The sequence below is a fragment of the Cyclopterus lumpus genome, chromosome 10 (assembly GCF_009769545.1).
Source record: "Cyclopterus lumpus isolate fCycLum1 chromosome 10, fCycLum1.pri, whole genome shotgun sequence".
Taxonomy (NCBI): Eukaryota; Metazoa; Chordata; class Actinopteri; order Perciformes; family Cyclopteridae; genus Cyclopterus; species Cyclopterus lumpus.
The window spans coordinates 6418537-6434330 of NC_046975.1; the positions used below are offsets into that span (position 1 = coordinate 6418537).

The 15794-nt window shown below is 43.1% G+C and overlaps 1 protein-coding gene across 2 annotated transcripts in view; it reads left to right on the forward strand.

The window, feature by feature from the left end:
- The window catches only part of ppp3cb (protein phosphatase 3, catalytic subunit, beta isozyme), a 31528-nt gene that overhangs the window by 5323 nt on the left and 10411 nt on the right, over window positions 1-15794 (forward strand). For both annotated transcript variants that reach the window (XM_034544067.1, XM_034544069.1), the window contains exons 2-6: window positions 6321-6521; window positions 9041-9165; window positions 10578-10689; window positions 13338-13483; window positions 14895-15034. In XM_034544067.1, the coding sequence (XP_034399958.1) occupies window positions 6321-6521; window positions 9041-9165; window positions 10578-10689; window positions 13338-13483; window positions 14895-15034 (724 nt within the window). The remainder of the gene's footprint in view (window positions 1-6320; window positions 6522-9040; window positions 9166-10577; window positions 10690-13337; window positions 13484-14894; window positions 15035-15794) is intronic.

Here is a 15794-nt window from a genome sequence, read left to right on the forward strand (position 1 = left end):
AATAGAGCCCATGCAGGTTTGTACTGTCCATGCTTCTGCAATTACTTTGTTTGTACCATTTAAGTCGACCCTTCAGTATATTAATTGCTCAGCACCAACAATGATTTCCTTTTCAGGGATCTGACAACCAGTTGATTGAGGAGAACACGTTTTTTTTTCCTGTACCTATTTGTTCCTATTTGGCAACATTTGGATGACAGACACAAATAAGGACAGATGGATGATGGATGACTCCGACAGTCATTTCGGCAATTTGTCTGCTCTCGCCTGCTGTCACTTGCTCCATCCTGCCCCAGCTCCTCTCAATGTGAATGGTGTTCCTGTGATGTGATGGAATATCCCCATAATTAACTTAAGCCACTAGGGAAGATGCACACAATAACAAGATGATTCTGCTCCAGTTAGGCTATTAGGCCACCGCAACTAAATGTAGCAGATTTGGTTGAAAGCTATGCCATAGATTTTCTCCCAGGCTCCCCCTCACTGCGCTGTGATGTGGAGATTTTTGGCTGAGCTGGCACCTTTGGCGCGTAATAAATTCCACACCGGGGAGTTCAGCTTTGTAGAGTGGGCCAGAAGACAACAACTAAAAATGCTTTCACCTCTTTGCTCGTCTTCCACCCCTTGGTTCAGCTCCCCGCACACGCTTGCCATGCAAGTGGCTGCTTGTTGTGCAAAAGGTAGTTCTGTTTTCACTCTATTTGTCTGCACTGAGAATGGAGTTCACCATCTGAGCTCAGACAAGGCAGAGCATGAAGTCCCCTCACAAGGTTATTACATTACATTTCATTTAGCTGAGGCTTTTATCCAAAGAGACTTACGATCATACACCCTAGACACCGCTACGAGGAGCCATTCAGGGTTAAGTGTCTTGCTTAAGGACACATTGACTAGGGCTGTGAGCGGGGATCAAACTGCCGATCCTCTGATTGAAAGACAGATCTGCTAACCACTGACCCACAGTCACCCACAAGGTTGGAACAAGCATTTGAGAAAAAACACTATCCACCATCACTTTTCTCAAGTGTGGCCTTTATGGTCTGAGCTTACTGTACATCAAGCTGACATTATCTTTACACTGCTGGTATCTGATTCGGAATGATTGCATCTCTTTTTATCTTCTTTTTTCCCCCATACATTTATTTATCAGATTGATACAATCAACATTTCTGTATACAGTATGTGTCAGCGTAAGAGAGCTGGCTACTTTTCAACGTCAGTGAGAGTCGAAGGGCACAGATGACCCTGGCCCAAGGCCTTGGGTTGGGGGGGGCATGCAAAGTACAAGTACAACAATTTATTAACATACTTATGTCACTGACAATGAATTTACGTCATAAATGACCCTATTGTTTGCCTTAACACAAGTGTCTGATTGGACTGAAAGCCCATTTGTCAGACATCCTGTTATCCCAAAAACAAACAGCCATCTAATTATCTAACTATCTAACTCGAACGATGCAGCGTCCAGATCTCTGCCAATCTCTGCCTGTGTTTGCAACAACCACTTGAATGAATTGGCTAACCCCCCTGTCTAGACATCAATGGGCTGTAAGACGTAATAAAACACACCTCATTCAAACGAGGGAACGAGTACAGTTGAATGCAGGCAAACGGCTCGTAGTCGTCAAATAAGACGTGTCATACACTCTCGCCAAAACTAAAATTAAACTCACCAAGCTGTTTGCCCACTTAGCAGTGGCTGAGTTTGCCTCAGAGAGATGCTCAGCATTGTGTGTACTGCTAGGTCTGTTAGCCGTTAGCCAAACACACTGTCCAAATATATTAAAAGTGAGCAAAAAAAAAGAGTAAACTGTTATTCCCCCACCGTGTCTCTGTCCTCAGCGGTGCACTTAGCTGTGTTATCACTAGCGCCCCCAACCGGCTGAGGGTGATAACACAGTTGATAATCCTTTGCATATCTCCTCAATCTACATCCCATTTTAAATGTATTTAAAGTCTGTTGAAAGTGGAGCGTTCATTTCGAATATTATGCTGGATAATTGAATGAATAATAAAACATCGTATAATAATTAGTACCGGTCGACAATGCTACAAGCAGCAATAACGGGCACTGCTTGTTCCAAAGGCACATTGCTCGGAACACACTCTCCCTGCAACACGCCGAAGCACATAGAATATAATTACACAGAATGACGTCATTGGACGTTCCCAATATTTTTGAATAATGGGCCGGAACAATATCATTACATCTATTGTTAGTGTAAAGTAACCCATGTCCTTGTCTTCAGTTGCTAAATGTGTATTTACTGTTGTACATGTTATTCCCAAACTTCTTGTCTACTACGCTCCATCAGCTGATATGTGTTTTCATGGTTTTGTGTGAGCATAGTAGCTAGATTGGAATTTGCCCTCTGGTCCTCCCATCAGGTACGCCTGAATGTGAATAATTTAGCTTGTGATCCACTTCTCATCTTTACACAGCATTTTAAACTACAACCGTCTCTGTTTCTGAACGTGGCTATATGTGTTGGAATTCATTCTTAAACAAAGTGTGTATAGCCCAATGGTTCCAGCAGGAGGACGCTTACATGTTTCAACGTAGAAAAGCCTGCTTTACCTTCAGCGTGCAGAATCTGGTCAAACAGTGCTTGTGTTTCAGTGCTTGCTTGAGTGTGTGCATCAAGATAGCAGGATTAGTTGTTAGTGATGACTTGGATTGACTTTTAGTTTGCTAACATTAGGCTTACATGAGATGTGTAACAATAAAGGTTCTTTTGTAAATCATCAGAATGAGCTCAAAGAAAAAGCATCTCTGTGGCTCATTATAATATCAGAGACAAGCAGGTCCCCGTGATGTCGTTGGTGTGAACTGATTCAGTTGTTTTATGGTCTGTGTGTATGATGTGGATTTCTCAACAGTAGCTGCAAAGACAACAGTCAATCCCAGCTGCTTGTTTTCTCGCTGCATAGCCTGGGTCATCGCTCGTGCATTCAAAAATAGCCCAGACTTATGATAATGCTCTGGTCTCACTCAATGACTATAAGTAGGCGGGACACAACAGACCAGTTTTGAATTTGATTCTGCACAAATCCAAGAACAAAATGTGTCAGCTTCAAACGAGACTTGATGAAAACCCAACTTATTTTTAAAGTGATGATGCTTTGTGTACGTGAGCCGAGCACGTCACAGCACGTTCCATTTAGTCACTGAACGTATACTAGACATCCTTTATGATAACAATGAACTGAATGGGTATTTAACTCAATTGCAAGCCCTTCAGGGTTTAAAACCTTTATGATTTGCCTCCTGCCTTTAAGGAGCTCAGGCTTTGTTTTACATAAAAATACCAGCTTTCTCATGCAAGACTTAGACGTGCTTATGGGTGATAACCTTGACAAAATGTATTAATTACAAAGGGTTATAGAGAGAAACACACAGGACACTAAAGCACAATTAACATAGCGGGAAAACAGAGGTCAGTGAAGAGTGTGTCTCTTTGTCATTGTTAGCGATGCTAGCAGCACGTCTGGCCACTTTATATTATATATAATATTTGGATTGCCATGACAGCTAGTACATACATTCATGGTTCCCAGAGGATGAATCCTAATTACTTCTGTGATCCTCTTGTGCAACCATCAATTCAAAATGAGACACATGTCCAAACATTTGCTAAACTAATGACACTGCACCTGTACGTTGTGTTTAATGCTAATTTGTGAATGCTAACATGCTAATATGCTCAACTAAGATGGCAAAAAATGATTCCTGCTAAACATGAGAGCGTTAGCATCCCAACATAATCTTTTGTAAAGGCCTAGATATAATCCGGTGCAGAGCATTACAGGAACAAGCTCTACAAAACCGTGGACCAGGCCTATACCACCAACTGGCTCAGTTACTGCTGAATGCATATACTGGAGATCATACATGTGGGCGCTGTATTCAATGTAAATACATTTTGTATGCACCGATGTTGTGTTCCAGACCAACGCATTCTTTTTGCCAACTAAATTGCTTTGAGGAAGAAGAAGAAGAAGAAGAGGACGCTTTAACAACATTCATAATGTACAGATCTTAACCCCAGGCAGTCTTCGGCCTTTCTATGTGTGCCTGAACCTCTTAAATTGGTGTGAAATCCAGTAGTGATCCCCTTGAATTGTGCGCTCCTCAAATAGTCAGTTGTCAGGCGCAGAACAGCTTCTTGGTTTGACTCTCCTCTCTCCCATTCCCTTACCGCCGAGTGTAGTTTCCCCAAGTATTGTCCCTTCCCCAAGCTCTGTGTCTCTGCTGCTCCACACTCTCTCATAACTGCCCTACTTTCTCACTGCTCACACAATTTACGAGTTTCATACTCCTTCCCTCTCTCTTTCTCCCTCTCTCACACACACACACACGCGCGCGTGCACACACATACAGACCAGGACCAGGAGCCAGAATAACCAGACATATAGAGTACATGTACACACATTGAGTTCATGCATGTGTGCAAAAATAATACTGTACCCTTTTTGTGAATTGCATCCCGCATCACTGTAGCTTGTAGCCCAGTACCGCTCTGTGTGGTGCCGTAATCTGGCGCAAGGCAGTGCACAACATTACACTGCAGTACAATAGAGGAAGAGAATTAGCCACTGACTCAGCCCTGTTTCTTTTTATAAATAAATATGAAGTCATGAGTAATCTTTCTGTCTTATGTTCTCTGACAGCTAGGCACGCACAAACCTATTTATCATATCAATCAGTCCCAAACTGGTTTTCACATGTAGATCCGCAGTTCTCAATCGATGGGAAGCAGACCCTTCGGCTTGGCAGCTCGTGGTGTCCTGGGATGCCTCAGGGTGCTCTCGTGTGTTGTGTTCAGTGTTCATTAGGTGCGTAAACATGTCTTGGGGAGCAGTATGGGGCCGACCGATACAGCCCAAAGGTGCCATTAGATACTTCAGGGTACCCAGATGCCTTTTGGTGAAGGTGTGCTGGGATGTTCTGGCGTGTCTGCATGCTCAAGTAGACATCCAGATGGCTAGATGGTACTTAATTCCTAAAATAACTAAGAGTAATATGACTGTATGGCTTGTTAAAAGCAATTTTCATCACAAACCATATTTAAAATTAGGAGTAACATCCTCTTTATTACTCATAAAGTGTTGATTTAGGTTGATTGCAACGGATTTTGCAATACTGACCAAATATTGCAGATGTTTCACTGGTGATTACATACAACTGGTCAGTGTGGTTTCATGTGCTTGTGGAGCTGTTTTTACTGTAAAAATGAAATAAAATGTGAGTATCACATTAAAATGTAATGTCACTGAAGAGGCTGGGGCCTTAAAGTGGCAGGAGGAGAAGTGGAAAATTGAAAGAAAAAAAATGAGAGAAGGGGCAAGAGGAGAGGGTGCAAAACAGAGACAAAGTGACAAAGAGTGAAAGTGTGTGTGTGTGTGTGTAGAGAGAGAGAGCGAGAGAGAGAGAGCCAGGCCTAGTTTTGAGTTTATGATCTAGGCCATTATCTGTGTTAGCACTGGTGGGGCTCCAACAGGCTCTGTGGATCCTGAATAACAATACCTTTTATGAGCTTGTATGTCTCTGTGTACCATTGTAGACACACACACACACACACGCACACACACACACACACACACACACACACACACACACATACACACAAACACACACTGTATGCGATCATGCGTGTTAACGCCATTGTGCCATACATGATGTACGCATGCGCTCCTGTGCCTCTGCCTTTTGTTTCTTGCCACTGACTTTGGGCCTGCTTGTTAGGAGTGTTCATGTGTGTGTGTGTGTGCCTGTGTGCGTTTTGTCAATTGTGGCTTTGTGTGTGTGTATGTGACTCCTCACGTGCAGCTGTGCACTCTTGCTGTATAACCCCGTCGTCAGTCAACCCCCCTCTCCAGCAGCGCCCTGGGGGCCTTCATTATGTAAGAAAGACATTACTGCAGAACAGAGGCAGGCAGCTCCTGATAACTCTGGCAGCCCCTGCTTCAGTACAACCCGCTTAGGCCTCCATAACGCAAACACACGCACACACGCGCGCACACACACGCACACACACACACACACACACACATACACACACACACAGGATAATGTTTGTGGGGAAATCTTGATACAGGATACAACAAATACAGGAAATATAAATAAATAATGTTCTGCATTATAATAAACATTCTTCTATTTTGTGCCTCTCATTGAACCCCATTCATATATCCATACACACATTCTAACTCTCCTCCGCCTTCTTAATCTCAAACAACACCTCCCATACTTTATCCATCTCTCTTTTTCTTCTCACGTCACCTCCTCCCTATCACTCCCCAACCCGCCTCTCCAGCGGTCCCCTTCCCCCTGGCCCACCGGCTCACCATGAAGGAGGTGTTTGATGCCGAGGGCCGGCCGCGGGTGGACCTGCTCAAAGCTCACCTCACCAAGGAAGGCCGACTGGAGGAGGCTGTGGCTCTGCGCATCATCGATGAGGGCGCCGCCATCCTGCGCCAGGAGCGCACTATGTTGGACATTGAGGCGCCAGTCACGGGTATGTCATAGTGATGGAGGGTGGAGGAACGTTTAATTAATATGTAATAACTAACATAACTAAGTGTAAAAACATCACTTCATCGTTTTATGGTTATTTTCTTTACTATTTACTGGTGTGTAGCGATAACATGCTGAAGTCTAAACTAGTTGCCTCGTAACTACTCCTGCCCAGAAAACAGTCCCGTGCATAACCCCCGTAAAAAACGGTGAATTCAGTTTACACGTCCGCTTTTGTATGGAGTAAACAAACAAGATGTAACATGTAAATCAGTGAAGGCTGATTCTGTTCACTTTAGTCAGCTAGGCTAACTGTCCCCCTGTTGTCAGTCTATGTTATGCTAAGCTAAGCATAACATAGGAGCAGTCATGTGTTCACACACTTTAACAGTAAGGGTCCAGATAACGACAGTCAAACAGAGAGAGAGAGAGAGAGGATTGGAGCTGCAGAGCAAAAGATCGAAAGATTAATTCATTAATCTGCCATATGTATCTGCGACGCTTTTAAAATGAACTGTTGTTCGGTCGCACTTGACTGAGGGAACCTCACAATGGCAGGCGCTAGCTTTGGTGATATCTGTATGCATTCCCTTGCCAGGGAAGTGGGATGAACCGTGGAGAATGTCGAAGGGAGGGAGGGCATGGGGGGGATGGGGGGACAAAACAGGAAACACGTTTCTGAAGCGATAACACAGAAGGCAGGCGTGCGTGCGTGCGTGCGTGCGTGCGTGCGTGCGTTATTTCGTATGTACGCGAAAGTGCGCGTTTATCCAAATGAGAGTGGTGAGATAATTCTGTGTGTGCCCACGCAGTGTGGGAACATCGCTCGGCTTTCACAGTTACATTACATTACATTTAGCTGACGCTTTTATCCAAAGCGACTTACAATAAGTGCATTCAACCACGAGTACAAACTCAGAACAACAAGAATCAAAAAAGTAGCGTTTCTTCCAGAAAGCCAAACTACAAACATACCATAAGTAAGCGCTAATCTGTTTTTATTTAAGATCCCGAGGGACGAAGACAGAGAGCGAGAGACAGTCGACCCAAAGCTACTCAGTGCAGAGGTTCTCATAACACACTGATCAGTTTCCAAGTTTCTCCACTTTGACAGATTAAGAACCAGAAACACCCACCTGAGTGGATTTGTGTGTGGGAGCTACGATTGGAAGCTTCAGGAGAAATAGTGCAGGTTCTCGTGGGGCGGGGCTTGAAGAAAATGTAATGTTGAGGAGATATATTACGCACAGTTTAGCACTTTGAAGGAGTCTCTCTGGAGACGCACTGAGATAGACGGACCAGTGAACGGACAGGCAGGTGGATGGGTGACATTTGAAACGACAGGCTTTGAGGGAGTCACATGAAGGCCTCTGGGAGAATACCGAGGCAGGTCTGAGGAGGAAGACAGGTACGGCTCAATTTCACTCGTGCCATGTTGCATTCCCAATTCCCTGCTCAAATTAAAGTGAATGGAAAGGAGTAGACACCGAGACAGACACTAACATGGCAAGCAGATGGAGGGACAGGCAGACGCAAGATGGCCATCGTATAGACGGGCTGCAGAGGGGAACTATGAACTAAAAGGGAAAAGGCCAGGCAGATGGCACGGGAGGCGGGTGGCAAGATGAACGCTGGCAGATCACACAGACAGACAGTTCTGAAGTCTTTCAAAACACAGTGTTCGGGCATGTGAAGCGTGATATGAGTTAGATCCAAAACTCCTGCATTTGACTTGAAACAAAACTGTGGGGAAATTATTGTAAACACGGCGATTCATATAGTGTCAGAGTCGATGTCAAAAGTCTGATAAATATGACATTTCACCTAATGTAGTGCAGTGAAGGTTGCTGTTATCTTAAAATGTATATGATATAGAGGTCAACAGTTATTAGTAGCATTAGGGCTCAAATTAGTAATGTTTCATCATCAATTAAAATGCCCCTGTGATTGTTTGGGATATAAAATGTTGTAAAATGACAATAACAATTTCCAAAAGCCCAAGGTGACATATTCAAATAGCTAATTTTGTCCAACTAACAGCCCGAAGCTCAAAGATTTTCAGTATTACATTTACATTAGACAAATAAAAGAAGCTGGAAGCTTTTTAGCTATGAAAGCCAACCAATCAACTAATCAACTGTGTTTCAGCTGTAAATAACTTTCTCTACTATCATTGTTAGACATTTTAGAAAATCATATATATATATATATATATATATATATATATATTATAATATATTATAATATATGTATATGTATATATAGTGTGCGTTCCTTAACTGGTAGGATTCAAACACGTAAGATGGTTCTTTCAGGAGGATATTGTTATCATTTATATTCTGTTTCTGTGTCCTTTGAGGTGTTTCTCGCTCAGCAGACAGAGCAGACATACCTCTGCAGACACTAATCAGGCCATATGGAGCCACTGAAGCAAAGATGGTGCCAGGCGCTTTTACTTATGAAAACCTGAACATGTGTAGGCCTTTGTGACCCTAACACTGTCGTGTGCTGCCTCCACAGTGTGCGGAGATATCCACGGCCAGTTCTTCGACCTGATGAAGCTGTTTGAAGTGGGCGGTTCTCCTGCCAACACTCGCTACCTCTTCCTGGGGGACTACGTGGACAGGGGCTACTTCAGCATCGAGGTGAGTCTGGGCACTGAAGCACTTATCTGAACATCACACTATTCTACTGGGTGTGTATCCACACGAAAATACTGTCAGCGGGCTGTATTGTGTGTACAGCGAGCTTACAACTAAATCAATGTCCATTGTGGTGTGTGTTGCCCGGAGGTCTCTTGTGCAGTTTTTTAGTGGTGAGGTTCATTTCACTACGGAGGTGTACAGTTACCACATTGTGCTGCATTTAACGAATTATGAACGCATTAAAAAAGGTACATGAGATTAGCATTGACGCCGTGTCTGAAAATGGACACAGGCCAAATTGATTTAAAATTCATGGATGATTCAAGGTCAGTAATCACTAACAAGGGTATAACATGCTGCGTACTGAAATATGTATATGAACTGAGGGCCGTCTGGACATTTCTGTCAAATAGACGTGAGTGCAATGAAATATCTTTGTGATTGCTTTGTCTGGCATAAATGCTCCACAGAGGAGTGTGACTGGATAACACCAGCGCATGGTGGATGTCCCAGCCTCCACAACATGAGGGCTCAATGGCTCAACGGCGCTTCTCAATTCACTTTTCTGTTTGTGTGCACTCAGTCAGCGCGGACCGGGGGTTCGCTTTGGGCTCAACAGGTTTGGGCGGTTGATGGTTCATGCAGGGAGGGAGTTCCTTGTGATTCTCTGTGTCTCGCTTTGAATTTCCAGTTTGAATTGAATGAACTGAAATGAGAACTCTTCCTCATGCAGTTACTAGCAATGATGTGCGGAAGAGAAAGTTGTTTTCGCCGTTTCTTATGACATGTTGGGACATGCACTTATTTGCTTTCTTCAAAAAAGTGATTGTTGGAAGGTGCAAACAGCTAAATATTATGACTGTAATGTCATACTTGTCCTTCATACCAGGCAATATTTTTAAAAAAAAGTAATATATTTCTAGAATAGTAGGGGAAAGTCGAGAGCCATAATTGTAACAATATTCACCCTTTTACTCATATTTGTGAGTCTCAAAAAACGGTATTGAACAAATAGTTTTCATGGCAAACCAACAATCTGTTCGTTAGTTTTTTGACATGTTGATTTCATCACAAGGATGTGATCAGATGATGTATTAAACATAATGACATTATTGAACCAGATGTACCAGTTGGTGCCTTCCTTGTTTGAAAATAGATGCACCTAAATAGTTAACCAATTTGATTGATGGAAGTTGTAAAAATACAACACAACCCTAATGTTAAATTTTAGTTACATTTAACGACTAAATATGCGATAAGCTTAATTTGTAACAAGATAGCGTTCATGCTGCAATTACATCCCATAGTGCTCTGTGAATGCATGACGATGGTGTTGTTGTTGTTGTTGTTGTTGTTGAGCTGCGTATCTCTAACCAGGTGCTGTGCTTCTGTCTTCCCTGGCGACCCTTTAGTGTGTGTTATACCTGTGGTCACTGAAAATCCTCTACCCAAAGACGCTCTTTCTTCTACGGGGAAACCATGAATGTAGACACCTGACAGAATATTTCACCTTCAAACAAGAATGTGAGTAACTCCTGCGTTTCCTCCTAATATAATGTGCTCCTTCTCTCTTTCTCTCTCCACCTCTTTTACCTTGTGCACTGCTGTCGTTCTTCCCTCTGCAACCTCATCCCGTCCTACTCCTTCGAATGATACCAGTTATTATAAAGTAAGCTGCAGCTCACAATAACATTCAGTATCGATTCATCTGCAGATCTTTTTTTTATTTTTTATGAATTGCGCAGTCAAAACTATATTATTAGAAAACCAGCAAATATTCACTCCGGAGACTTTTATGCATTTGTGTTTCAAAAATAAAATATTAAAAGAAAAATGTGTTTCCAGCAGACTCTAAAAAGAGAATCCTATAAACATGAAATAACGCTTATAGACTGAGGCCGAAGCTACGTGTCCGAGGCAAAGGAGACATCGTCTTCACCAGCTGAAGATCCATGTGGAAGACACGGATATAAAGAGGATTGTTTGTGCAGTATAGAGCTTGTTATTCAGCGCATTATAAGAACTACAAGACAAAATACAAGATCAGACAGTTAATTCATGCTAACATAACCGTGTTAACGGCTTAGCTTATGTAAGACAGAGGTTTCTTCACTGTTTGTGTTTATAAATAGTTTCACTTCCCCTGTTATAAGACAACAAGCTCTTAGAACGAGGACTTACAGATGCGTTGGTTTTGTAATGATTTCTTTCATAATGAGCTTGGCTGGGGTCGCGACCCTCCTCACATACGACTAAGCAGGACAGGACCACTGTCATCTTCGCCTACGCTCTCACACAGTGGCGTCCAGGAGGACAGGCTTCCACACACTGCAGAGGGAATGTGCTATTGTGAATGGACAACATGTAACGGCACAGAATGTAGTGAGCTAATAAAAAGGTTGGCCTCACTAATGTCACAGAGCAGACAAACACACTTTTGCGCTTGTGTTTTTTTTCGAATCTGTTACTCTTGCCAAAACCCCATAAACGCCTCTACAACATGTAGAGAAATCCAAAGCTAGGCCTGCCATGCTAGTTACAGCTGCTAAGCAGCTGGACAATGCTCTGCTCGGGGGAGGGGTTATAATAAACAGTCACTTGTTGCAGATTCATTTTATGTCACTCAACTAATCAGTACATTATGACTGTTTCAGCTTTTTTTCTTTCTGTCCATCCTCCTGGGTGGTATCCTCCCTCCTTTCACACTCCCATCCGCCCCTCCTCTAGTCCTCCTCACCCTCGGTAATTCTTATTCCTCTCCATCTTTTCCTCCCTCGCACCGTCTCTCACTCTGTCTCCCGGACTCTCCTCGCGTCCTGTCCGAGAGTGAGTGATTAGCAGCAAATTAATTTGGCCCTTAATGATTGGCTCAGGGACTTGCTCTTCTGTGTCTGATTGGCCAAGGGACAAGGAAGCTAATTTCCCCTGGTGCTCGTGGCGAATAGTGGTCGCCCTCAATTACCATCTGCTGTGTATACGTGTGTGTGTGCGTGCACCACAAGTGTGTGTAAGAGCATGTACTGTGACTGCATGCGTGTGCAAGAGCGTCTTCATAAATGTTTAAGTGTGTGTGTGGAAGGAGACGAAAACTGGTGGACTAGCAATAATGAGCTCTTGCTTTACACGAGGCAGATGGAGCGGTTGACAAACACACTCGCTGTCTCTCACTCACACACACACACACGCAAATGTACATACATGTAATACTGTACGGTGACTTTGATTTGTGTATGTGTCGTCCTCATGTCCTCACACTCTTCTTTCTCCTTCCCATCTTTCTTTCCTACTCCCTCGGCGTCTCCCTTCCTTCCTCTCACCCTTCCTAACCTCTCCTCCTTCTCCTGTCTCCCCCCATCAATCTATCCCCTTCACTCATTATGAAATTATCTCTCTCCTCCTTGCTTGCCCTCATCCATAGTCCACCCTTCTCTCTCTCTATTTTCTTCCCCTTCTATCGCTCTCCTCTGATCTCCTTTGAGCTATTTTAATCCTGTGATATTGTTTTGTGTCAGATGTATTGTCATGTGTGAAATGTACTTTAAAGATGCTGCGTGTTGGATGTCCTAATTGATATCGCTGCCAAATCAAAAGGAGTTTTTCAGAAAGCAAAACAAAATCAGCCTTGTGATGAGGTCTCTACTGCTGCTGCTGCTGCTTCATGCTTATATTTGGGTCAGATTTTTGTTCACTGGAACAGAACCGGAGTCTGTGCTTCCATATGTTGTCTGTAATAATATGGCATGTACTGCCATACGGAGTGTGTTTTCATCAACGTACATTTCTTCTCTGGGAAGAAGCATTTCTAAATCCTCCGAGAGGAGAGAACTGTGTCATATGGGAGCGCCGGAGAAGAGACGTCGGTTTAAATTAATAACACGCTATGAGAAAATGCTCCATGCTACCGCCTTTACACCCAAGTGAACGGAGTAATGCTTTAAGAGGAGCGCGCACACGTCCGTCTGAGGCCTTCAGCCTTTGACTGAGTTCTTTAGATCCATAGATGTGAGAGCTCCGTGGTAGTTAGTTGGCTCTCTGTGTTCCTTGTTGCAGTGTGTTTGTGTGCGATGTGTAACAGTCACAGTGACGTTATGATGGTGGCTGTCAAAACCCAATGCGAGCCCTTCTTTGTCTCAAGCCTTGCAATGTCTCTCCGACCCTCTAACCACCTCCAGGTAAGATCAAGTACTCGGAGCAGGTGTATGACTCCTGCATGGAGGCGTTTGATTGCCTGCCCCTGGCAGCCCTGATGAACCAGCAGTTCCTGTGTGTGCACGGAGGGCTTTCACCAGAGATCCACACGCTGGACGACATCAAGAAGGTACGAAAAGAGGCAAGACTGGCCTGTACAAAAGGCAAAACGTGGGCACTCCATGTCTGGTCGATATTTTTATATGCATCATATCATCTCTGATAAAACAGTTTTATTTACAGTACAGACAGTTTTAAAACAGAGCTAAAAGCTAAACACATGGTAATCTGTGGAATCTAGAAGCTTCTGTCGCACTTAGCTTACTGCTAATTATGCTACCTTTAAAACAAAAATACATTTAAATTATTTTATATGTATTTTTAAATACATTTGTTGGGGGGGAATGTATGCCGTCATTTGACAGCTACTGTGGAGAGAGACAGGAAATGTGTGGAAAGAGAGTGGAGGAATGACATGTAACAAATGCTCTGGCTAGCTGCTGAGATAGCCACGGCTAACAAAATAAATGTACTTATTACATTTACCTAGCCAGTAAATAAAAGTTTCCATTTGTGGAAATGATATCTTAGTAATTCTAAGTTTGTAATTCCGTATAATTAAATGTAGCGGTGGTCCAACCGAGAGAATACACGGCTAAACTGCTAAAGATAACTAGTTTAGCAGATCTCAGTTGCTGCCATGTCAACATTATGAGGTTAATCAGCTTTTAACTCACATGATTCATTAGATTCTTAATTACATCATTATATTAGTTAATATAAATAATAGGAGTGGAAAGACATACAGACTGTGGACTTTAAATAGTCAAAGTGAAATATATCCCCTCATTTTAACTTGTATTTAAAATGGGCTTGAAAGCTGAAAAAACGGACTTCTGTTGATACATTATTCCTATTTTATTCCTTGAAGATGCCGTTTTTAGCTATATTTGATTTCTGTTGCAGTTAGTTTTGGGGTAAAATAAGGCATAAAAAGAAGACATCACAACCTTCAGTTTGCCTTCCAGTCTGACATCTTGAAATCCCTTTTTTACAACATTACTATCTGTGTATTTACTGCGTTATACATACAAGCAACAGGTATCACTTGTTTAATCACCAGGAAAAATGCCAATGTTCGTGTGGTATCCACTTATGCACGTGCATACTTACACACACACACACCGACTATTCATTCCTCAATTCCCTCATGTGCTATCAATGCAGAGGGCCCTTAAGACACCAGTAAATACAGGATGTATGTATAACAGTAATTAGGAAAACAAAGGCACACACATGAACACGGAGACACATGGATACACACTTCCTCATCTAATGGCAGCGTTTCCATGGTGAATCTGCTGGTGTGACATCTTCCCCCTCCTGTGTGGTGAGGGTTGCCATGGAGATGCTCTGCTCTATGTATGTGTTTGTGTGTGTGTTTGCTTCCCCCCTCCCTCTGATTGATCCTATATGTGCATGTGTGTGTGTGTGTGTGTGTGTGTGTGTGTGTGTGTGTGTGTGTGCTTTGCATGTCCTAGTTGGACCGGTTCAAGGAGCCCCCAGCGTTTGGGCCCATGTGCGACCTGCTCTGGGCCGACCCCCTGGAAGACTTTGGCAACGAGAAGACCCAAGAGTACTTTGGCCACAACACAGTCAGAGGCTGCTCCTATTTTTACAGGTACAGGACAAAATTACTCCTCACAAGCAACAACTGAAAATAAATAATACATAACAGTGCTTATAGTTCACATTCACTTGAATGGGAATGAATATCGTCTAGTATTGTTGATCCCCGGGCGTATGAAGCTCAGCGATATGAACCTGACATCCAAACAAGCCAGAATGAATGCAATACTCAGAGATACAAAATAATACACACAAGGAACCATATTCTTTGAAATTAGCAGCTGAAACGTGGAGCCATAAATAAGATTGATCCTCCAACGTGTTGCTGCCCGCTCATTCGATGTGTTTTAATCATCTGGGCGCCGCGTGTCAGCGAGATGTGAATTTCATCTACAAATCTGGAATCTAATAAGTTTGGAGGACTTCAGTCTATTGGTTTGGGGACGTTGGTGATGAGAGAAGAGAGAGCGAGATGCTTCCTGCACGGTTACACCACATCCAAGAACCAATAACAATCACTGGGATTTGTACAAGAGACAAAAGATCTTGCCCAGTTTACACACACACACACACACACATACACACACACACATCCAATGTACGAGCAAACACATAAACACAGCGCTTACACACATACACACAAACACATACACGTACAGTTCCGTTTCATCATGAAACGATATCCCACAATCCCAAGGGAGACTGCACGGTTCTGTTGCTATGACGACTGGCTACTCCTGCCAGATATGGAGTGATTATAAGATACAGTGAGAGAAAGAGGGAGAGAGCAACATGGGAGGAGGGCGACGGTA